Consider the following 25,293-nt stretch of genomic DNA (forward strand, 5'->3'; position numbering starts at 1 on the left):
GCAGTCGGTGAGATGGGATAGATGCTGTGGAGGAAGTGTAGCAAAGGCAGAGCCAATACAGGAGTGCAATTTTTTGAGCTTTTTAGTGAAATATCATACACATAAGGAAAAGTGAACAAATCATGTGTTCAGCTCCACAAAGTTTCTCAGAGTCACATGGCCATGTAACGAGCACCTGGCTCCAGACACAGAGTGTGACCGGCATCTGTGGGGCTCCAGTTGTCACAGCCGACTTCCCTGAGATGTGGGAGTCCCTGGGGCTGTTGACCAAATGCTCCCAGCTCTCTGGGCCCTGTTAAGTCCAGCCATTCATTTGCCCTGGCCCAGGAGCCAAAGTGAGGAGTACCGCTTCTCCACGGCCCTTATGCTGTGCGGATGGTGGGATCCACGTTGTCATGGAGCACCCATCAGCCTGGGTCCCCAGGGACTCTAATGAGCAAAGCCCCCCTGCTTCTCGCCCCTCCCCCCCCCAACCTGCTAACATCCATGGGCAAGTGGCAGGAGAACAAATAAATCTTTGTTGGTTAAGCCACTGAGATGAGGGCCTGTTTGTTACCTCAGCATAACTAACCCATCCTGACTGATAATGAAGGTTATATCTCAGGAGAAAGCTGAGGAGTTAAAGGAGTGAAACTTCAGGGAGAAGAAGCCAGGGACAGCACATTCCAAGCCCCCTAAACTGGAGTGTGTATGAGGTGTGAGGACCAGGGTCTTAAGGGGAAAGCCCCCAGAAGCAGACCCTGAGACAAAGATTTGAAGGTAAGGAATTTATTTGGCAGTGGGTCCCAGAAACACTGAGAAGGGAGTGAGGACGTGAGACAGGGAAGGGGAGGAAGCCATTGTAAGGTGGTTCTCTCAGGAGCAGTAACCCTGGGGGCATCTGGGAGATGGCATAGAATAGGTCTCCAGGCTGTTCCCCTGGGGTGTGAGGAGCTGGGCTGTTTACCTGCCCACACTGGCTCTCTTGGCTGAGGCTGCTCCCCAGGTGTTAACTCGCAGGCAAGCCAGCAGGCAGAGCTGCCAGTACCTGTCCCTGCCAGGTGCCTCAGGCCTGAAGTAGGATGGGGATGGACAGGGGCCATGGGCAGGACACTGACGTCCACTGCAAGCAGCAAGGAGCCAGTGGGGCCGAAGAACCAATATACAGGGTCTGGCAGAAGTAAGGCCTGAGTGTGGTTGGTGGGGCACGTGAACATCTTGCAGGAGATGGGGTGCAATTTGAACATTTCACCTAAAATGTTACATGGTGTGCTTCAGTGTGATACTGTTATGTTATAGAGTTACATGCTTATGATTTTGTAATAAAAGATTTTGTAATAAAGAGGGGCGTTATTTGTGCCGGTCCCTGTATATGTATAAAAGTATCAATTACAGGAACCACCCAAAAGCCACTGGCAACATCTTCAGACTAAACAAATGATCCAGGCTTAGCGCTCACCAGGGCGGTGCAGCCCGCTCCCACCTGTTATCCTGCCTCCGGCCTCACTCACCCTGGGCCGGTCCATTCTCCATACGCAGCCAAAGTGGCCTATAAAACCTGAGAATCTGACAATGCACGTCCCTGCCCGGACTCCCGCGGTGGTTTCCATCTCTGTCAGGGGAAGCTGCAGGCTCTTTGGGTTGGCAGACGCGACCCAGTGCACGTGAGCTGGCCCCACCCACTGCGACAGCTCCCCTCCTCCACCACCCACCTCAGCACATGGCTGACCACGCCCCACCGCCGCCTGTTCTCTCAAAGCCCTGTGCCTCTGCTAACGCTCTTCCCTCCGCCCAGAGTCCTCCTACGTCTCCCCTTCATTTTTGTGCACCTAACCAGCTCTCGTTCCTTCATTCAACAAATGTGTATCCAGGGTGCACCACGCACAGGGCACCAGGACACAGCTGTAAATAATCAGGCCCAGCCCTCTTGCCCTCAATGAAGATGATTGGGGTAAAGAGGGGAGAGACTAATAATAAAAAAAGTAAATGAGTAAGAAAATCAAATAGCAGTAAATGCAGTAAAGCAAAAAATTACAGTGTGACGTGGCAGACAGTGGTGATTAGGTGGGAAGTGTCGGGAGAATTTTGACTGGGTGGTCAGGGAGGGTCCTGAGGAGGTGACAATTGAGGTGACTAGTCTGAATGGCAAGAAGTTGTTAGACAAGTAAGATTTGAAGCAGGAGGATAGTAAGTGCAAAGGCCCTGAGGCAGGAAGGAACTTAGAGTATGGGCGTTACTGAAGGAAGGTCAGTGTGGTGGGACACAGCAAGCCCAGGGAGAAAGGCGGGACATGTGTTTAGAAGGCAGGGGCCGAGTCCTCACGGAGGGCTTCGTTGGCCACAGGGGGCGCTAGACTTTACCCTACCATCTTCAGTGCCTCTGCCTCCCTGTGTGTTCTTCTCTGTCTACTAGAGAAGGTCACCGATGAAGCAGCACCTGTACTAGTATCCTTGTCTTTGTACTAGTAACCCCTGACACGGAGGTCCCCACGTTCGGATGGCTCCAGGCATCTATTCTTGGCCTTGCCTCTGCCTGGCTGTGTGACATTAGACAAGTTATTTAACCTCTCTCTGCCTAGAATTTTTCCATAAATGTCTGCTCTGTCCTCTGAGTGATATTGAATTAACTCAGCCTTGCAGGTAAAATAGGAGAAGTAGCAAAATTTTTCTCCCACCAGCAGAGTGTTTTATGAGGCTTCCTTTATAGCCCAGCCATTAAGAACATGGGTGTTGAAGTCAGACAGACCTAGTGTTGCGTCTTGTCTTTATTGCTTTCTCGAGCAAATTATTTAATCTCCCTTAGTCTTGGACTTCTTAGTTGCAGAATGGAGCTAATAATTGTCCCTACTGCATAGTGTTTGGGGAATGATTTTGTGAAGTAAGGCATTTATTCACTCACCATAGTCTTTGAACAAATTAGAGCTCAATATATAGTTTCTAGCACTTTTTCAGCCAATCCTTCCAATGCCGTCTGGGCGTGGCCACCCCGTCACTTTCTCTGTAAGTAGGCTGAGATTTCCATTGCAGGGATCTCCAGCCACCCTCAAAAGTTCAGCCTCCAATCCCAGCGTCATGAAAAGACAGGGGGTCCCTAACGAGGATTCAAATCCCATCTCAACCAGTGACTGGCCTTCCTACTTAAAGCAAGTCCCTTTTTTCCTCTGGGTCTCATTGCATGACTTAAGGAACTGCTTCTCAACAAGGGCTGTGGTAGACAGAGTAAGGGGCGCCCAAAGATGTCTACATCCTAATCCCTGGAGCCTATGACTATGTGACCTTACATGGTAAAAAAGGGACTTTGCAAACGTGATCAGGTGAAAGACTCCGAGATGGGGAGGTCATGCTGGGTGATCTAGGTGAGTCCAGTGTGATCACAGGGGTCCTGAAACGTGTCTGAGAAGGAATGCAGTGAAGAAAGCAGGGCGTTGGAGTGACGGCATGCATATTGGAAGATGCCACGGTGCCAGCTTTGAAGATGGAGGGAGGGGCCATGAACCAAGGAACGCAGGTGGCCTCCAGAACTTGGAAAAGTCAAGGAAGCAGTTTCTCCTCTAGAGCCTCCAGCAGGAACCAGCCCTGCCAAGCCCTTGATTTTAGCCTAGTGAGACCAATGCTGGACTGTGACTTCCAGAACTGTAAGAGAACACGTGTGTGTTGTTTGAAGGCACTAGGTTTGTGGCCATTTGTTACGGCAGCCGTAGGCAAGCAACACAAGACCCCTTAGCATGAGTTCTTGAAGAGCTGCTCTCTGCCTGCTTGCTTTCCGGTCCCCACGCTGCCAGCATTGCAGGTGAGTGACTTGGCAGATCAGCAGGTGGCTCGAGCTCTGGCAGAGGGGAGAAGCATAAACACGGGGCTTTGTTACCCAGGGGCCAAGGGTCACTGCACCTTCATTAGACCAGAGCCAGATGTCACAGAAACAGAACCGGGAGCTTCCAAATCCCAGCTCCCCAGGATACCCAGAGCCTGGAGAAGGCCAAGGAATCATCTTCCAACAAGCACTTATGCATTCCATCCTTACTCAGAACCAAAAGATTTCATCCCAACCAGCCCCATTCCGGCCAAAAACAAAAACCAAACAAACAGGACCATCCACAGGAATCTAGCACAGCCTTGCTGTTTTGCATCTAACGTGAAGAGTGCTGAGGGAAAGAACAACAGCCATCTCCTGCCGCGTCTCACCCGCCCTCTGCAATTACCCCGTGCACTGTTGGTTCCATGTGCTTTTCTTTTTGTCTCCATAAACAGTGTAATTTGCCTTTGCTATTGATAAAGTTTCTTGGAGAAAGTGCACACAAAAATATTTTTTTCAGGATCCCTCCCTACAGTTAAAACCACTAGGCTCCAGATTTTCCTGAGGAAATGTCCCATAAACATTCTGCCATGCGGAGAGCTCTTGCCTGGCACCAGGAGTGTGGTTTCTGGCAGCCGGATGGGTGGCCAGGGACACACCTGCTAAAGGCAGCCCCCTGCTGTGCTCAGCAAAGGCTGGGGGTGGGCCGTGGCAGCTGGGCAGAAATGAGAGCCAGGGCTGAGGCTGGGCCTGGGGCTGGGGCTGAGGGGGCTCTGGGCTCAATGGGGCACACCTGTTGGAAATTGCCTCGCAGGAGAGCCTTCCAGTCAGCTGGGCACTTTTTAAGACCATGTGCTTTGAAAACACAGTCCAAGAAATAGTGACAACAAAGAACAGGAGAGACTGTGTAAGGAGAAGAAAGGGAGGGTTGCTGCAAGTGAAGAAGGAAAAAGAGGACTGGGAAAGAGAGACCCTGGAAGGAAAGGAGGAAGAGAGGGGGACAGATGATGAGCTCGTTTGGGGCACAAGGAATTTAATAAGCTTGTCGCCGTCCCAGGTCTAGGCTGCATCGACACGAAACAGCCCGGCCCGGAAGGCTAGCTGGTGGCTCCCTGGCTCCTCAGGGGCCAGAGGCCCCGTCACTGAAAGTATTCAGACACAAGGGGAGCAAAGTTCATGTGAAATCAGTCCATGTGATGCTGCCAAGGCTATCACCAGCCCTGGACAGTTGCCACCTCGTCCCTGGACACTCAAGGTCTTCAGTATCAGTGTAAATAACCTCCAATTATCTCTGCACCTTCAAGAGCAAGAACTTGAGGTTGGGAATTTGTGACTGGCTGAGAACTAGAAGAGAGGATATCTGTGTCTCTCCCCTCCAGTAGAAAGGGTGCTCCAATAACGGAGAGTCTGCTGTGAGGTCTTCAGACATCCGGGGAGAAATGTCAAGTATGCATTAACCCAGAGCGGGCCCAGAACTCAGAAGAGGGGTCTGCAGTGGAGATGAAACCTTGGTGTTCTCAGCCTGTGGAGGTGGCGTGCTGAGCCCAGGAACAGATGGCATCATCCGGGAAGGGAAGAAAGGGCAAGGGCAGGGGACTACCCATGACTAAGACCTTGGGTCTAGTCAAGGAGAGAAGCCCACACAGATCCCAAGAAGGAGTTGGCCAAGGAAGTGAGAAGAAAACCAGAAGCATGAAGTAAGGTGGACACCATGGGAGGGGCTGGGTGGCTGTAGCTGTGGGGGTCAAAGGCACTGAGGACAGAGAGATCTGGGTCTTGGGAACCGCTGGGGGCTTATGCAGGAACCATTCTGACCACATGGAGGGGAATGCGGATAAAGGGGACTGAAGAGGAAAGAAAAGGTAACAGCGTAGGTGACTCCTTTGAGAAGTTTGCCTGTGGGGTGGAAGCGTGAGGTGAACAAGCACAGGAGGGCTGCTTTTTGTTTTGTGGGGTTTTTTTGTTGTTTTTTGTTTTTTTTCCCTGAACAGGCAAGAGATGAATACGTTCAAGACCTGAGTGGGTAGACCCAGCAGAGATGAGGCCAAAGACACAGGGGATGAAGGGGAGGATGGGGCATGTCTCATTCTGGGTGGTCGGGTCATTCCTTCAACAAATGTTATTGGACACTTAGCTGCAGGCTGAAGCAGAATAGCACAGGGGTCCAGAACACAGCCTGTGGAGCAGGGGGGTCAAACTCACTTTCACTGGGGGCCACGTCAGCCTCACAGGTGCCTTCAAAGGGCCAAATGTCATTTTAGGGCTGTGTAAATGTAACTACTCCTTAACTAGGGGCAAGGAGCTCAGCACTGCCGCCAGGTAGAAACAAGGTGCTGGGCCGGATAAAACAAGGCGGAGGGGCGGATTCGGCCCGCGGGCCTTGCGTTTGCACCTGTGCTGTAGAAAGTCTGGATCCTGATTCTGCCTGACTTGTTAACTGACCTTGATCAAGCCATGTAAACTCTGAGTCTCAATCGCCTCAGCGGTACATTGAGACTAATCACGTGACATACTTCGCACACCTGCTGTAAGGGATCAGTGAGTGAAAGTGTGAAAACAAGAACATCAGCCAACCTTTAAGGAGCACTTGTTATGTGCTTAGTATTTAGTTCTTTCAGACAGGTGGGCAAATGCAGTGCCTGTCTTCCACCGTAGTAGAAACAGGGATTTTTAATGTATTTTTTTTCCTGGGATTTTTTATTTGCCGACATTAGTCTCCATAACAGACAGGAATGTATGTTTTCAACAAATCTTTATCAGGTGCCTACTTATAATGCACTAAGCACTTCAATCCTCACAAATAACTCTGTGAGGTACTATGATATTCACCCCATTTACAGGTGAGGAACTGAGGCAGTGAGAAGTAATTTAACCTGAGTCACACACCCGGACAATCCAGCTCCAGAGCCTGTGTTCAAGCCACGCGGCTCTCTTGCCCCCAGGAAATCCAAGAGTAGTAACAGCGAGTAAGAGAGGGAGTCCACAGCCCAGGGATGCAGGAACGGGCTGGCAAGTGGGAAGTGTGGCAGGAAGCCCCTAACAGCGGTCCTCTGCCCAGAGTTTATCCTTTTGCGGCTGGCTTTTGGGTGAGTCTGGCAGAACTGGAGGCCCCAATGGAGATGCATATACCCACAAACCACCCAAAATACCCACTTGTCTCTTAGTGACAAGCTAGACCTTTAGTGGTCTCACAAGACATAATCTCATTGTCCCTGACTCCCGGGGCACCCCTTCAAATGACTCCAATGGAAAAAGGCTCTTCCCAAAGTTACTGGGCAACCCCAGGACCCCCAAGGGGTTTCTAAAGCACAACCAGGCAGTTCAGTGGAGCTGGGATAAGCCAGGAAAGGTTTTGCCTGCTGACTTCACTTTTTATCTCCCAAGGGGCACCCCACGGCCACCACAGACTGCATTAAGCCATTTTGGGAAGGAATTTCCACCAAGGAAAAAAAGATAGGCTTTTTTGTAATAAAATGCAGAGATGAGCAAAACCACCGCTGTGTGGTGTTTATAACTTTAATTGTTTCTTTGGGATTAAGCATTTGTCCCAACAAGGGCAGGGACTATAATGGTGGATTCCAAACCACTTGAGGTGGTTTGACATGCTGCCTGTCCCGAGCACGTGGCCCTAAGGGAGATGTTCTGAGGCGTTTTCCCCGTGCTGGATTCACTTAGAGGCATTTGAGTCCCCACAAAAGAAACTTCCCAGCTGCGTCCACACCCCTTATCCCTCATTCCCCTCCCCGCCCACTCCTCCCACTTCTGGTTTCTTATTTACGTAAACTTACTTGGAGTTCTTGGCTAATTCATTCCAATTCTCGCCTGACAGAATCGCAGGACCTCAGAGCTAGAAGGGGCCACCGGGAAAAACTGGGCCACGCTTATTTTACAGACCACAGCTCTGTCCCAGCCCTCTGGACTAGAACCTGCGGCTCCTGGACTAGCCCTTCCTCTGTCCTCTGCGCCACACTGCCCTCTTCTGGCAATGGTGGGAAATTGCCTTTTTGGTCGGCCTCTACTTTTCAAGACTGTCTAGAAGCTCTGCCATCTCCTGGGGGCAGACTTTTCTCTGCAGAGTGGCTGCAGCCGGGTGAGCCTCTGGACTGAGTCTCACTTTGCAAATCTCTCTCTTGCATCTCTCCATGTAGTGCTTCATTTCACAAGCCTCACGTTTTCAATCCACTGCCTTACAGTCAACTTTTAAGTAATATGTACTGAGCACTTTACTCTGTGATGGGCACTGTTCTGAAGACCTTAGATGTAGTAACACTTTTAAGCTTCACACAACCCTCTGAAGTGGATGTTAATTCATTAGCATCAACCCCGCTTGTAATGGGAAAGTGAGTCACGGAGTACTTCGGTAGCTTTCCCTGTCAGACAGATAGGAAGCGGACAGAACACAATTTCTTAACCACTAGTATTATGTACACAGTAGAAGGATGTAGAGTTGTATCCTTGGACATGATGGGATGCCACTTTCATCACTGTGGAAAGGGGAGTGGTGGTGGTGTTTTTTTTTTAGTTGGCAGAAAACAGTCGCAGAGACAGACACGTGTGAGGCTGAATCGTGGCCTCACCACTTACCGCGTGACCCCAGGACACATTAGTGAAACCTTCTTAGCTGCAGTGACTGATCAGCAAATCAGAGGCAGCTGTTCTTGCTCCCTAGGATAATTGTCAGGATTAAGTGAGATGAAAAATGTGTTCGACCTGACACGTGACATAAAGCGCAGATGCACAGTTATGGGCGGCTGCTACTATTTATGTCAAGGACTAAGCGTGAAACATCAGCTGCTCCAAGGGTCGGTGCCTGCCCTTCTGAACCAACTGGGCATGGGGAGGATAAAAGCCCCCGGTACTCTAAACTTTAGTAACAAAAGATTCCAATTAACAGAGCACTTAATTAATTAATATGTTTTCAGAGGAACTAATTAAGGGGAGAGTAAACATATTACAAAGTGTTTATGCCACATAGAAATGCACTCATAGGCCTTTTAAATAGTGATTTTCTTGGTATATTTTAATGGTGCAACTGGACTTATCCCTCTTATAAAACACAATAGCTTAAAAAAAAAAAAAAGAAACCACTTCTGTGATTTCCAACTCAAACACTAGATGGCGCTAAATTCTCACTTCAAGTGGCATCTCTGGTACTTGAAAGCTCCAGTCCTACTGATGGAGGGATACTCCCCAGCTGAACATTCAAACGTTTGAGCTACTTTAGATTTGCTGCTGGTGATTCAGGCATCTTCTGAAAGTAAACAGACTTCAGGTGAAGTTTTACAAGATGTCAGCCCAGCCTGGCAACTATCCCCAATAACAAATCTAATGAATCACTGGCCCCACCTCAGTAAAAAAGAAAGTATTTGAGCACCCACTGTATACCAGACACTAATGCAAGCTAGGAATCCAGCCTTGGTTACGACAGAAGTCATCCCTGCCCTCAGCCCCCCTCCAGGGATTTGCCCACTCTCTCGTCCTTTTCCCTCAGGGCTCCTGCTGCCCACAGGAAACTCCCAAAGAATCATATTTGATGATAAAGTCAAAGAAAGGTGGAACTGGAAGAGAACTTGGAGGTCATCTTATCACCACCTCACTTTACAGATAGAGAGAAAGGCCCAGAGACAGAGGTGAATTATCCAAGGCAACACAGGCAAGGAGACCAGAACCAGGACCAGCTTCCAGGTCTTTTCCACCCTGCCTGCTGCTGCTGTTACAACTCCAGTGGCCCCAGGAGAGCAAACCAGGACCAACCACGGCAGCGAATGAGAGAGAAAGACCTGTGGTCCTGAGTTTCTAAGAGTGACTCCTTGGGACAGCAAGCATTGTGACACCAGGCAGCTACCCCCGATTGGTAACAGGCATTTCAACAGACCATTACCAGGTATTCAAACAGAGAGGCCGAGGTTTCCCCATAGGCCATTGCCCAACAAATATTGCTTGTGAGTGTTCGTGACCAACACGCTCAGCTGGCCAAGCTGCCGCTCCCTTCCCACCCAGAATGCAGTTTGCTGCCTGCAGGGACTCAGCTGCCCTGACCCTTCCCTTCCTTGTGGGCATTAAGGATCTTGGCTTAGGCCCTGGGTGAAGCCAGAACAAATAGTGGGGGAGATAAGCAGGAACAAGGTTCAGTCTCGTGAACAGTTAACATGTGAGCTTCTGGGAGCAGCTTCTTCTCTCTGAGACTCAGTCTCCCCATCTGTAAAATAAGGGAGTTAGACTGGAAACCCTTTTCAGCCTTAGCGAAGGCCTGCCACATGGCTCTTCAGCTACCATTGTTATGAAAACTAACTAATCGTATTTAAATATGGCACTCCATGAAGTCTATGGAGGTCATCGTTTGTTTTCTGTCCTAGAAGTGTATTTCCCTATGTTGTTTCTTCCCCTTTTAAAAAAAATTTTAATTACAAAATATTTCTGACATGTAAAAAGGTATCAAGAATATGGGGAGATGGATATATATATATATGTGTAAATACAGCATTGTGCTATCGAAATAGAGATATGAGTGCTCACTGGACAATTCTTTCCATTTTTCTGTTTGAATTTTCATAATTCAATGTGGAGAGAATAAAGTATTAAGAATAATATGAATGCCCAAGCAGCCCTGACTTAGCCTAAGAAATCAAAAAATCTGAATTTGGATATTCTGTCCCCTAGTCACTTACTGATACTTTCAGTACAGTAGCTTAAGAAATCAAAAAATCTGAATTTGGATATTCTGTCCCCTAGTCACTTACTGATACTTTCAGTACAGTAGCTAGTATTCTTTTGCATAGTTTCTTAATTTTATTAAAGATTTTATTTATTTACTTTTAGAGAGAGGGGAAGGCAGGAAGGAGAGAGAGAGAAACATCAATATGTGGTTGCCTCTTGTGCACCCCCCACTGGGGACCTGGCCACAACCCAGGCATGTGCCCTGACTGGGAATTGAACTGGCAACCCTTTGGTTCACAGGCCAGCACTCAATCCACTGAGCCACACCAGGCAGGCTGTTGTTTTTCTTAAAGGACTACAGGTCTTGCATGCTATGGTTCTATCTACTGCACAGGTGGCAAACCCAAGGCCCACAGGCCGAATCCAGCCCTCCACCTTGTTTTTTCCGGCCCGGCACCTTGTTTCTACCTGACAGCAACACCGAGCTCTCACTTAACTGTTAAGGAGTAGTTACATTTATACAGTCCTACAGTTACATTTGGCCCTTTGCAGTTAACCGCGAGGCTGATGTGGCCCCCGGTGAAAATGAGTTTGACAACCCTGACTGGGCAAAAGGAGCCCGTGGTGATCGTGGTCGGAGGAGTGGTGGCCTGCGGAGCTATTGCCCGAGGGGCACGGGAGCCTCCGGAGGGCTGGGAGTGGGGAATATCTTCACCTGGCAGTGAGTACGTGGCGTGGCGTGGCGTGTGTGGGAATGTACTCAGCCGAGTACTTCAGACAAGTACACCTTAGAGCACAGAAGCTACACTTCGATAAAAAGTAAATCCCCAAAGTACGAGGTGTTCCAAAGTGGAGAAAAGAAACCAGCTCTAGACTAACTCAGAGCACAGGTTTTTAACTCAGAACACTGGGTTCTGAATCTGGCTCTGCCACCTCCTTCTCTGGGACTAGTAAGCCCTTGGAGCAAGTTATTAACCTCTCTGTGCCTCCGTTTCTCCATCTGTAAAATGGGGGTAATAGTAGTACCTTCACTACTGTAACAATATGAATGAGTTGATCCTTGCAAAACCCTTGGAACAGTGGTTGGCACCTAGTAAGTGCGCAATCAATGTTAGTTATTTCTATTGTCGGTGATGTGGGTCAAGCACAGTGTGATCTCTGCAGATACAGAGAAAGAAGACACTACCTTATCGTCCGTGGAGTGTCTTCCCCATCCCCTGGGAAGACAGGCAGCGAGAAGCCTGGAGTGTGGGATCCCACGGGAAGAGCGCCCACGTTTGGTCTGTGGCTCCAGTGTGTACGGGAAGGCAGGGAACTCTAGTGGGAGGAAGAGGGATGTGCAAAGGCACCCGGTGACCGAGCGAGAAGCACATGAGGAATGGTCCAGGTGGTCAGTGCAGCTCCAGGCAGAGTTCATGGAAGATGAAGCCGATGGCAGGGAGAGAGAGCAGCCAGGAAGTCCCTTCTCAGCCCCACCACGGAGCTGGGGTTTTCTCCTGAAGCCAAAGGGGAGGCGCTGAAGGATTTAACGGGGAAGGGACACAGGCAGATCTCTTTTGAGAAAGACAATGCTGGTCACCTGTGGGGAATTCTCTGAACGAGAGCTGGGCTAGAGACAGGGAAGCCAACTGGGGGCTGTCCCTGTGCCTCAGGACACATGCTACAATCTGTACATTTAGATCATATTTACTGCTGGCCTCCTCCCAGCCCGACGGTGTCAGGAAGACAGGAACCGTGTCTGTCTTGTTCTCAGTCACCTCCTCTGTTCCCGGCACAGAGTGGTGCTCTCTGAACTTTACTGAATGAATACTGAGTGCAGAGACCACATTTCCAGTCTCAATCAACAGGCAGGGCGTGCAGCGAGGGGGCTGCTGCAGGAACCCAGGCACCACCTCACAATGGAGTGGAGGGAAGGCCGAGAGAGGTGGGGCGGATGGCTGTGGAGAGGCAGAGACAGGGGCTGCTGGCTCCCGAGTTAACGGCTCAAGCAGTGAGGGGGTCAGTGGTTTCACTTACTCTGGGGGGAAGCCATGGTTTCAGTTCAGAGCCCAGTGAGAGACATCTGGTGAGGGGGGGTGTGTGTGTGTCCAGATGTTACTGGGGGAAAAATAGGTCAGTGGAGCAGAGACATGCTTTGAGGAAGACATGGGGCTACTTCAAACTATTTAACCACTGGTAAAGCATGGGCGCCCACCCCACCCCCATTAGAATCAATGCCAGCCACGGGGCTGGAGCAGGGTCCCGGAGGCCCTTGCTGTGTCGGGGTGTTAGTTCATCTCTAAGTTGCTGGACTGGGAGGAGGTCTAGCAGTCCCAGGGTGGGCAGGCGCTCAGGGGGCTCAGGGCTACAGCTGTTTACCAGGCAGCACTGACTATTTCAGTGTTTTAACCTTGGGTAGGCTGCACAGGAACAAGCGCTGGAACGCTTACTGTGTGCCAGGTGTGGTGCTAAGCTCAACCCTCCCCACCCATGACCTCATTCAAACCATTCAAACCAACCACCACCCTGTGAGGCACCATCACCAGCATCGTCGCCCCCCTCCCCATCTCCTCCACGCTAACCAACCCAGGAAGGGTAGAGCAGACTCCTGAGTGTGCTGATACCCTCACGTGGGAAAAGGTCACGGCAGCCTCTGATCAGGGTGCTGGGGCCTCTGCAATTCAATCAACACCTTCAATAACTTGTGCACATTCCCTATTCAAACACGAGGCAACCTCGCTTCCGGAAGCTTCCCATCACTCCTGGAAGCATTCCAGGGGACTTCCCACAGGGCTTTGCAAACCTGTTCTAACCACCCCTAGCCCAACCCCGGCAGAACTGGCCGCTCCCTCCAGTGCCCTATTACACCTGGCTACAGCACCTGTAATTCCTTACATCTACCAGGTTCCCCAACTGTCCCCCCCCCCCCACTGGAATGCGGGCACGCAGGACAAGGATCCTATCAGGGACATCTTGAATTCATTGACACACAGCTATGGGCTCAATAAATGGCCACTGGACGAGCAGACACGTGGACAAGACCGAGCTGTGACTGTTCTCTGGGGTTAGAGCAAGCTGCAGCTGCCCCAGCATCAGGAATGTGAATCCAGAAGGCAGCCCTTTCATTTTCACCACTTGAATTTATGTCTGATTACCTCCCTGACCTTGTAGGTGCTTTCTACTCTATTAAATAAGAATCTGTTAATACTCCAGTCTGAGATTAGAGAGTGCAGAAATGGTGGAAGAGCAAGAATGTGCCTGATGCAACCAACCACCCTGAGAAAGAACTGAATTTGACTTTGTCCGTGCATTTTATGTTGCTCCACCTGCTCCCCAAACAAGGGCAAAACTAGTTATTGTAGCATCTGTACCAACTCTTAGATTTTCAAACAAAAATACAAATGATCTCCAACACCTACGAAGGGCCCGTCCTCATTTGCGACCTGCCTTGGGGAAAACGTGCTCAGCGTGTGAGACCTCAGAAGAGATGCTGCCTCAGGGACCAGAATGATTGACGGAGGAGGTTGAGAGAGGAGAAGCCCTCTGGCCAGAAAAGAGGGCCTGAAGCTACAGACGTTCAGCTCCTGCTCCCCCTCTACTGCCCAGGTGGGAGAAGAGTTCCTGCACTGGCAGTGTTAGAAGGTGAAGGATGCTGTTAAGAGACCCTTGGTTCAGCCCTAGTTGGTGTGGCTCAGTGGACTGAGCACCAGTCTATGAACTAAAGGATTGCCGGTTCGATTCCCAGTCAGGGCACATACCTAGTTTATGGGCCAGGTCCCCAGTAGGGGGTGTGCAAGAGGCAACCACATATTGATTTTTTTTGCTCTCCCTCTTTCTTCCTTCTCTTCTCTAAAAATAAGTTTGTTTGTTTTTTTAAGTCACTGGGTTCAAATCTCAGCCCTGCCACGTCCATGGCCCAGCTAACGATCTTGTGCGAAGCTTCCCAGCCTGCTGCCCCTCTGTAAAATGGAAAACAATGATGCTTGCCGCCCGGAAATATTCGGAAGAATAAACAGAGGCCTATGCAGCGCTTAGCACAATGCTGGTACACAGGTGCTCCATCAACATCCCTGTACTCGCTGGTAGGGACGGCAGCATGGGAAGCCAATGTGCCTGCGTTTGTGACGGCCTGAAGGCTGCTCAGATGGCCTGAGACAGAGGCTCACAAACCTGGCTGCACGGGAGTCAGCTCGGGTGCCTCTAAAATTCCAGTGCCAGCCCTCTCTACACCCACGTACTCCCAAACCCATGCGGCAGGCCCAGGCATTTTTTAAAGCTCCAGAAGGTTACAGGGGTAGTCAGGGTAGAGACCCTCTGCTGCGGCTAACAAGAGTTGGAGTCAAGCAACAACCTAGAGACAAACCTGCTAATAGTCGATCAAAAGTATGTCCCCAGGCCTGCGTGAGGCCATCTTGGTTTCAGAATTGAAAAACAGAGTCTGGAAATCTTAAACTTACCTGTCTTTCCAATCCTCAATACCACACATTAATAAAATACACAAAACTACTAAATTCTCAGAAAGGAACCACTCTGGAAAAGTTGTAACAAAGCTCAAGTGTTTATTAAGAATTAAAAATACTGTAAATAAGCCATACAGTTCATTTCACAGTAAACTAAACAAACCTTTTTTTAAATTTTTCTTTTCTTTTTCTTTTTTTTCTTTTTTTGAAAGGCTAGACAGCCATTAAAGAACAGTACAGCTCAAAGGGAAAGGGAAACAGCCAACTACAGAAAATGCACACGCTCCTCACTGCCAGACAGGGGCCTGCTCTGACCGCAGACCTCTGCACAGCCACTGGGGCAAAATAAAGAGACTTGGCCTCCGCTCCCCAGGGAGAAAGCCCGTGCCTTTGTGAAGAGCCCCCATGATACGCTTCCTGAAAGAATCCAAGGACTGCCCTCCTTTCAGGGATTATAAACCTATGCATTATTTGGGGACCTTACCCAGAGGTGACACAGGTCAGCCACAGGGGACTCTGTGGGGGTGTTGTGCCTTCACATTCAGAACCGTCTGGATTCTTTGCATAGTTACCTTTGAGACCATGAGATGACTGGGAAAGGAAGAAGACACCCACACCACGGGAGGCCAGTCAAGCAGCTGCTTCTTTCAACTAACACACGAGGGGCTTCCCCCTCCCTACTCAGAGCTGGCACGGATGCATTGTAACCAGTTTAAAGTGGAAGACAAAATGTGAGTGACATCCCCTGAAGACTTCGGCCGGAAGTATAAAAAAAGTAAAATTAATTTTCCTTAAAGACAATTAGGAAGAAAAATGCCTCCTCCCCTCACTTTTTTTTTTCCCCCCACTTGAAATCTGCCAGCCAGCAAGGCTTTTTCTGAGGTTAATCTGCTCCTGTTAATCCTCGGATGAAGCCACTAGCCTTCTCCTTTGACACGGGAGGCATCCCTGCTAACAGGCAGGCACCTCTGGTCCACACAGGCTGGGCCTTCAGGACACCAACCAAAAGCAGAAGCAGAACGCTTGAGAAACCAGTGGTGTGTGGTAATAATCGTAAATAAGTTAACCGGGCACAGAAATACAAAATGCTGTGCTGTTCCAAGTTTCGTCCACTGCTCTTTAAGAGGGGACAAGAACGTGGGGGGCGGGGGGCGGGGCCGGGGGGCCGTATGGGAGAAAACAACACTTTTTTTTTTTTTTTTTTTGGTCATGAGAAATTGGACTTTCAATCCGCACCCTGAAAAACACAATCCATTTAGACTTTTTCATGAATTTTTTCAACTTGCACAAACAACCTATCCAGGTCATTTCTCAGGTCGTCGAGCAAACCCTTGGCTGATTCCAGGTTGTTCTCGTTGGTTTCTATTTTCACTGAGTATGCCACCAAACTGTCCACGGCAGTCCTGAGCATTCTCAAGTCCGACTCCACTTGGCTGACTGAGGATTTGAGGTGATCTAGAGAAGCAAGTCTGTCCAGGAAGTCCTGAGGAGGCAAGCGGGCTGCCTGGGCTTGGTCCTGACCCAGCAGCGCATGGACTTGCTCTTGAACCTTCTGGAGCATGTCCACCGTGCTGGGGAGCTCGCCCATGCTTCTCTTCAGCTCCTCCACATCGCTGTAGAGCGAGAGCTGGGCCTCCCCCAGGCTCCTCACGGTGCTGGCCAGGCCACCCTTGTCCGCCTCCTCGGCCGAAGAGCCCAGGCCGTCCAGGCGCTCCTGCAGGGCAGCCAGGCGCTGCTCACACTCCTCACCCTTGGCCAGCAGGGCCTCCAGGCTCTCGCTGTGCCGCGCAGAGGCTGCCTGCACAGCCTGGACCCCATCTTCCACACTTTGCAACCGGGAGTCCAAGCCCTCGCTCTTTTTCTGGAGCGCTTCTAGGGCGTGGGAATTTTTGAAAACCCCATCTTCTTCCGGCCTCAGGGCCTGGGCCTTCAGCTGGCGCAGCTCCTCCTCGAGTCTCTTGATCTCCTCCGGAAGGTGAGAAGTGGACTCCTCGGACTGGACTATCCTCTCCGTGAGGGCCTGCAATGTGAGGTGCTCCGAATCAGCCGCCTCCTTGAACTTCTGCTGCTCCTGTTTGAGGCTCACCAGCTCTTTGACCTCGGTGTAGACATCAGACTCCATGGCCTGCAGGGTGCCTCTCAGGGCCTCCAGGTCCTTTTCTTTGGACTTCGCAGAGGCTTGTATTTCCTTCACAGCTTCTTTCAAGGCTTTCAAATCCTGCTTGTAGCCCTCGGAGTCTTCCAGAGAGGCAACCTTTGCCTTCACGTCATTGATTTCCTTCTGGCTCCTCTTCTGGACATCTGTGAAGATGGCGATGTTGTCATTGATGGACTTGGTGAGCTCTGTCAGCCGCTCCTCCACCGTGTTCTCAAGGGACGTGAAGTCTCGCTCCCGGGCATCCTTCACCACATGGATCCCGTCCGAGAGGTCTTTGAGAATCTCATTCTGGAGCTTTTGCAGGACTTCACTGATCCGGTTGATCTCACTCTCCCCTTGCTTCACGACTTTCTCCGTGAGCTCCTGTTTATGTTGGGAGCTTCTCAAGATGGACTCAAAAGTTCCAAATGTGGCTTGCAGAGACTGCACCTGTAACCAAAGTCCAGATGTTAACTAAGAAGAGCTGATGAGGGTTATACAACACAACTATGGATATCTTTCTTTCCATCTGTCCAGCTTCCAGGTCCTTCCTCTTCTAAAATGGCTCCACAGCTTTCCTTTACAGAACTACCCTACCACACACACAATCCCTGTGGTTTGGGGGACCAACCTCGGGGCCCCCTCCAAGTGCTCCAGGGATGGTTTGTAACACAGGCCTGACCAACCAGCACTCTATCCACCTTGCTGCCCAAAAGTGGAGCCTAGGGATGGGTATGTGGCCTAAAGCAGGCCAAGTCAATTCCAGAACTCCTGTTAAATCTAGTTAGAAAGAAAACCTCTCCCTCTACAAGGGACTGCTAGCCACAGAACGAGGGCAGCCTGGAGCTGAGCTATGCAGACTAGCAGAGGAAGAACGCAGGTCTAGGAATCAAGCCAACACAAAGGAAGCAGAACTGAGAAACAAGATGATAAGATCAAGGTCTGAAGACACAATTTGAATCCCTGGATACTGCTACACCTGAAGAAATCTACTCTTTACTCTCTAGTTTGAGCCAATAAGTTCTCCCCACCCCCCTTTAGACACTTTGAGCTACATTTCTAGCTTTTCCAAGTGAAAGAGCCTCACAAGTTTTCACAGGGAAGAAAGCTGAGACACATGGGAGACACTGGGCTGAGGGAAGAGACAAGGACTCAGGTCTCTGCTCACCACTCGTAGTTGTGCGGCCCTGAACCAGTCACTGTCCTTGCCTGCAAACGGGGGCAGGAGGCCCCACGGTCCCTCAGCATGCTCTGGCTTAGTAAATACCTTAGGATGCTGATAAATTCTACCCTGCACAAGGTCTGACCTGGGAAGGACCCCAAGGAGCTGGTTCAATGTACTGAGAAGCTGACAGATGATGATTCGTGGCCTCGGCTTTATCCTAATCTGGTACATGGGGCCACCTGGAATGCTTTCTTACACGCGCGTGTGTGTGTACACAAACACACACACAGGGGGAAGATGAAAAAGAACTTAATCTATCAAGTCTCTAGCTCTAATCACCAGTTCACAGAAAACATACACGAGCAAAACATGCCAGGAGGATACAATCAGCTAAATTCACAAGGTGGAAAGTTCTATAGGACAAGTGACCAGGATCTTCAACAAGTAAATGGCATTTTAAAAGGAATAAAGAGCCCTGGCTGGTGTGTCTCAGTGGACTGAGAGCTGGCCTGTGAACCAATGGGTCACCAGTTCAATTCCCGGTCAGGGCACATGCCTGGGTTGCGGGCCAGGTCCCAGGTTGGGGTACGCAAGAGGCAACCACACACTGATGTTTCTCTTCCTCTCTTTCTCCTTCCCTTCCCCCTCTCTAAAAATAAATAAAATCTTTTTTTTTTTTTAAAAAGGAGAAAAACAGGAGACTATTACAGACTGAAAGAAATTTAAGATTCATCAATGAAAAGTAATGTGTGGACTTAAATGGATCCTTACCCAAACAAACCAACTGTGAAAGAGACGTATTTTAGAGAATTGGGGAAACCTCATTAGAGACTGGGTATTAGAAGACAGTCAGGAATTCCTGTTAACCAGCAAATGCATAAGCAGAACAGCAAATCGATGTTTCTCTTTCCCTCCCTCTCCCCTTCTCTCTCTAAATAAAAAAATAAATTTTAAAAAAGAATTGTTAATTTTGTTAGGGATAATATACGTTTTGTCAAAATAATAATAATAAAAACAAGGAAAGAAGAGGAAAGGAACTCTTGTTTCTTAGAAATAAATCCTAAAATACTTTGGATGACCTGGTGTGTCAGAGATTAATTTTAAAATTATTGGGTTGGCCAAAAATCCATTTCATTTTTTCCATACAATGGCTCTAGTAGTGCTTAGTTGTCTTTAACTTCATTTGAAACAATTTTGTTAGATGGTGTTGTGACAGCTGCCATATCAGCTGTTCATTTTAAAAAAATTATCAAAACTGATGAATTTTTGTGCAGCCATTTTTATATTGAAGATGGAAGAAAATATGCAACATTTTCGGTGTAGTATGCTTTATTATTTCAAGAAAAGTAAAATGCAACTGAAATGCAAAACATGATTTTGCAGTGTATGGAGAAGGCGCTGTGACTGATAGAATGTGTCAAAAGTGGTTTGCAAAGTGTCTTGGTACTGTTGACATTTTGGCCAAATAATTCTTTGCTGTGGGGCTGTGTCATGCATTGGAAGATGTTTAGCAGCACCCCTGGCCTCTACCCGCAAGAGGACAATGGTGGGAGATAGCCGACATACTCAAAATATCTAAATCAATGAAGTTATTGGTGAAAATGAAAACTGTCCCTTTTATTTTACAGAAAAAACGTAACGGACTTTTCGGCCAACCCAGCAGCTCCTAGTTCACTGTCTGCTGGGTCTGCCAGGGCAACTGGGGCCCTTCAGCAGGCCTGGAACCACACTCCAACAGTATCTGAAGCCCTGCACCCACTTCAGCCCGCTGAATCTTCTGGTTAAGGACAGGCCGGCCTCTCTGCCCATGCTGCGGCCACTCGGAAGACCTGGGCCATTTTCCCAAACTGGCAAACTCTGGAGAACAAGAGAAACCAGGTAGGTACCCAGCAGAGCAGTGGAGTAGAGTGCTTCTGACTCCAGACGCTAAAAAAGAGGTGGGAAGGGGTGGTGATCAGATGAAACTAGAAAAAAAAGATAATTACTGAAATTGGGATTACATCCATAGCCTAGCCGGGACACTTCCAGCCATGTGATCGTGGGCAAGTTACTTAACCTATCCATGCCTTGGTTTCCTCAGCTGCAGGATGGGAACAAAAGTCCCCGACTCAGGACTGTCTTGTGAGGGCGAAGTGAGTTAATCTACGTAAAGTGCTTACATTGTGCCTAACACATAGAGAATGATCAATAAATGGTAACTATCATCTTCATTATTGTTTCATCTTTCTTCTAAAGTAGCTCAGAAGTCTGGGGATTCCTAGACCATCCTCAGTCCAATGCCAAAGGGAACACGCTACAGGAATGGGGACAGGACACCCGGGTTCGAGTTCCAGCCCCACCAAGAACCACCCCTATAAGCACAAAGAGGGCACACTGGTTTCCCAAGTCCCAAGCTCCTTGTCTATTAACAAACAGGTTTCTGAAGTCCCTTCTGGCTTCCACTAGCCTGTGATTTTAAGACAAATTAGACTATGGTTCTCAGGGACTCTAGGATATTAGACAATTTCCCTGCCCAACCAAATATAACCTGAGTTATAAAGAACACTGGAGAGAGCTCACCTCTGAAAGTAGGTTATGTAATCACAGTACTTGCCTGCTCTCAGAATAGAGGCATGAGCAGGTGAGTGCAGTACCTGTAACATGGCAGGCATTCACCAGCGAATGAATCGAAGAATAAATGAATTAACACAGCAAAGACAAATTAAGACCAAGCTGGTCCATTTCCTCTCTGATCCCTGACCATCACCCACATCCTGGGCTGGCTTTTTACGAATGGCTGGGAAAGGAACTAGATCAGAAATTATGGATGAAGCCAAACCAACCAAGTCCCAACACTATAAAAAGAACACAGCGTCCCCCTACTGATGCTGTTGGTTGTTCATTTTTATATGCAAAGCCCTTATTATAACTAATATGCAACAGATGCATGTGCTCCCCCAATATATGCAGGATGCCACTAAGTGGTGGGTGCTGGGCAACATGTCAGAGATAAAACAACAGCTAAGACTGGATATCTGTCCTCAAGGAGCTCACAACCTGGGGAAGGGGGATGGCGGTCATTCAACAGCGCGCTTACCGTACTTCAGACACCCTCTCTGACTTTCGGTCAAGATGGCGGCACAGGTACACCACTCACCTCCTCACACAACCACATCACAATTACAACGAAGACACAGAACAGCCATCACTCAGAACCGTCAGAAATTACCGTAAGTTGAATGGAAGTCTGACAGCTGTGGAGTTAAAAGGGACATCGTCTCATCTCATTGGCGGCTCCCACTGATCTCCATTTTACAAGTGAGGAGACCGAGAGGTGGCAGAGCCCAGCACCAAAGTCCCAGAATGTGTGACTTCAGAACCTGAGCTTCAACCTCTGTCTGATAAGCTCAGGCAGAGGTGTGTTCAAAGAGCACTAGGAGCACTGGAGATGCTGCCTAGACCCAAAGCCCTAGCTCCTGGTCCAGAGCCAAATGGGAAAACAAAGAAATATGATCAGTGAACTCATTCTTCAACAAATAACAAGTAGTCTCATTAAACTGCCCCCACCAGGCCTAGGCTGATTCCTACAATCACTTTAGGCCACCCTGGAACCACCAAGGCAACCTGGGACCTTTAACTCCACCACTTAGGGTCTGTGTGTGACTCTGAACTAGTAACTCCAGGCTCAGCTGGCCCACCTGGGAATAAATGGTACCTGCCTCAGAGGATGGCTGGGAAACACTTGACAGAATGCCTGGCGTTAATATGTGAATACGAACTATGAATAACACTGTAGGTATGATACTATGAATAATAGTGAATACTAATTATGTATAATAACACTGTTAAGTATGTGTCCCTGCTGAGAACCAAACTCCAGCCCCAACCAAGCTTTATATCAGGTTTAAAAAGGGTTCAAGCTTAGGTTGTTGGAGGATCCATCACTCCTCAGTGTGAAATAACTTATTTGCTGTCTACCCAGAGGTGCACGCACAAGTGACCACACGCTGGGGCAAACCCTGTACTCTCCTGGGCATGTCTGAGTTCCAAGCCAACAGGATGAGCACACACTGAGCACTACCACGGACCGGGCAAGGCACAGGAAAGACAAAAAATGAACAGATGAGTAAAGTGTTCTAGGAGATAAACGTGGTTTGACTCCTAGCCCTGCCACTTACCAGCTGTGTCACTACACAAAGTTACTTAGCCTCTTTGTGCCTCACTTTTCTCATCTGTGAAAGGGGGATAATAGCACAGCTGGCCCCTGAACAGTGCGGGAGTTAGTGGTGCCAATCCCCTGGCAGTCAAAAATCCACATACACCTTTTGACTCCCCAAAACCTAACTGCTGATAGCCTGCGGACTGGAAACCTTACCAATAACACAGTCAATTAACACGTATTTTGCATGTTACATGTCCATATTATGTACTGTATTATTACAATAAACTACAGAAAATAAAGTGTTTTAAGAAAATCATAGGAAAACACATTACAGTACTGTATGTATATATCAAAAACAGTCCATACAGAAGTGGGCCTGTGCAGTTCAAACCCACGTTGTTCCAGGGGCAGCCGTACTTACTATCCTTTGGGGGCTGTTGTAGAAGAGATGAGTGCACAGTAAATATGATGCATTCAGTAACAGCTTGATTACAGTACTAAATTAGAAGGAAGGTCACTATCTTCAACAGTGATCACTAGTTGGACACTTTCACTGTCAGGTGGATTCTAAAATCTAGATGGGACCCTCCCCTGTGTAGATGGGAACACTGCGCCCCAGGGAGGAAAGTAATCTGTACGCAATTGTGAGGTGTGATGGAGAAGAGGTGGGAACCAGAAAGGAAGGAATAAGAGGGACAGGGAGGATGTGGAGAAAAAAAGCCCAATTTCTTCAATGTGGATTCATGACCTCCCTCCCCTATTTGGGCCTCAGTTTCAATCACCCCTCCCACAACTTCCTGTTGCTCATTACAGGCAGAGTAGCCACCTGCTGTCCCTCAAACATGCTCAAGGTTGTCCACTGCCTGTGTGTTCCTCATGCCTTCTCTCAAGTTGTGGATCACCCACGAGATCTCCACTGACCCCCGCATAGGACACAGACCTAGGCCAACTCCACACCCTCTCCCTTCTGGACACTCCCCCGGTTTCCCCTGATGCAAACGCACTTATGTGCAGCTTCACAAACATGATTTGTGTCTTTTCTGCTTCCTTCCATGTACAGGGCCTACTCGAAGCCATGTGATTATCAGACTTCAATAAATATTATGACTGATCAGTAAGTGGGTGGACGACAGGGAGAAAAATGGGAGCCTAGTGATTCCACTCCAGCAGCACGTCTATTTGCTTAAGAATGATTTAACATCCCGGACAGGCAAGGCACCACTGCCTACTTAACTCAAAAGTCACCTCCCTCGGCCTGCAGCCCGAGCAGGCTGACTCATCCCAGTTGCTCTGCCTGTCTGAAGCGCAAATGCCTAGTCCTGAGCACTCTACAAAAGTAGAAAGGGGCCTGGCAAGGCAAACAGCATGCTGGGAAAAGGAGGCAGCAGTTTCGGTCTCCTGAGAGGTGGCGGGATTTTTTGTTTCATCAGGCAACCAACTTTCATTGAGCAATGCCATTAAGTGGAGGACGGAGGCGGAGGAATGAGATTTGAGGGAGTCGCACTCGGTGTGCAAAAACAGACCGTGCACGCTAAGCAACTCGGTGTTGCAAGTTGGGTCCATCCACACACCTGCCATAGGCCCCTGTGGACCCCAACCTGGCAGGGGCCTAGACATTCTCATGCAGTCTGCCACTCACCAGCTGGGGTCTTGATCCATTCACTTAATGTCTCTAACCCTCAGTTTTCTGGTCTGGAAAATGGAGTCACAACTGCCACTACCCTCCCCTCTCCCAGAAGTGCTATGAGAATTAGATAAGTGAGTAAACCTCCTAAACACCATGTAAGTGGTATTATTCACCCATATGACTTAACTATTCTTGGCCTTTCCTTTCCTCTAAAGCTGTAGTACGCTGCTTCCAAAGGTCCACATGGGTACCTTGGTCCGATAAAGGACAAGGGGGCCTAAAGACATGTATTATTTCATTGGAATTTCGCAAATGAGTAAGACTACTTAGGTTTTCCTTCCCCAGGCTCCGGGTCTATTAAAAAGTGGCTCAGATGTCTCCCACGGGGAGAGCTGAGATACCTGCGGCCTTGCCAGAGGCTTCCAAGGATGCGCTGGCTTCCCTTCCAACCCCCTTTCCAGAGAACTCTGCCCATTCAACGGTTCCTAACCCAGAAAGAATGGGCTCCCCAAAGCCTCCGGCTTCCTTCCAGGTCACCGCTGGAGCCCTGTGACAGGCCCTCGGCCCACCCTCGCGGCGGTCCATCCCTCGAGGCCGATCCCTCCGCAGCCATTACAAAGAGGGTCTGGGGACCGCCTAGGGACTCGGGGGCCGGATGGGGGGCCTGGGCACGGACCCCGCTGTAGGTACGGGGGCCGGGGGTACCCACCTTCTGCTCGACGCCCTGCAAGCCCTGCCCCAGCTCCTCCCGCTGCCGGGAGAAGTCCTGGTGGCTGCGCCGGACCTGCTGGACCTCCTCCAGGACGTGGTGCACGCACCACCCGGAGAAGGCGGCCGCCGCCACCAAGGCGAGGTAGAAGAGAAAGTTGAGCACCCGGCCGAGCCTGCGCGAGCAGGACGCCGCGGACGAAGAGGCGGCAGCGGAGGAGGAGGAGGAGGACTTGCCGCCGCGGTGGCCGCCCTTGCCGTGCGCCTGGTTCTGCGGATGCTGCGGCGGGTGCTGCGGAGGGTGAGGCGCGGGCGGCGGGTGCGGCGGCTGCTGGGGCGCCGGCGGCTTCTTCGCCACGTCATCCGCGCCGCCCGACGGGTGGGCGCCCTTCTCCGAGGGGCTCGCGGCGCTGTGGCCGCCCTTGGAGCCCCTTTGTTTGGCCGAGGGCATGGCGGGCGCGGCGGCGGAGGCCGCGGGCTGCGAGGCGAGCGAGCGGGACGCGCGGCCCGGGACACTTCCTCGGGTTCCCCCGGGGCTGGGCGAGCGGCACGCGGCGCGGCTGGCGTCGGAGCGGCCGAGAGGGAGCGGGCGGGCGGGCTGCGGGGAAGGAGGCCGGGCGAGGGAGGAAGGAGGAGGGGGCTGGCTTC

The 25,293-nt window shown here is 49.9% G+C and overlaps 1 protein-coding gene across 1 annotated transcript; it reads right to left on the reverse strand.

Annotated features, from left to right (window-relative positions):
- Nucleotides 1–14,946: 14,946 nt before the first annotated feature.
- On the reverse strand, nt 14,947–25,270 carry CKAP4 (cytoskeleton associated protein 4). Its single transcript, XM_024579604.4, has 2 exons — nt 24,647–25,270; nt 14,947–17,454 (listed from the first exon to the last, which is right to left on the reverse strand). The coding sequence occupies exons 1-2, from the start codon at nt 25,094–25,096 to the stop codon at nt 16,123–16,125; spliced, it is 1,782 nt and encodes a 593-aa protein (XP_024435372.2). The 5' UTR covers nt 25,097–25,270; the 3' UTR covers nt 14,947–16,122.
- Between the last annotated feature and the right edge of the window lie 23 nt (nt 25,271–25,293).

The sequence above is a fragment of the Desmodus rotundus genome, chromosome 3 (assembly GCF_022682495.2).
Source record: "Desmodus rotundus isolate HL8 chromosome 3, HLdesRot8A.1, whole genome shotgun sequence".
Lineage (NCBI taxonomy): Eukaryota > Metazoa > Chordata > Mammalia > Chiroptera > Phyllostomidae > Desmodus > Desmodus rotundus.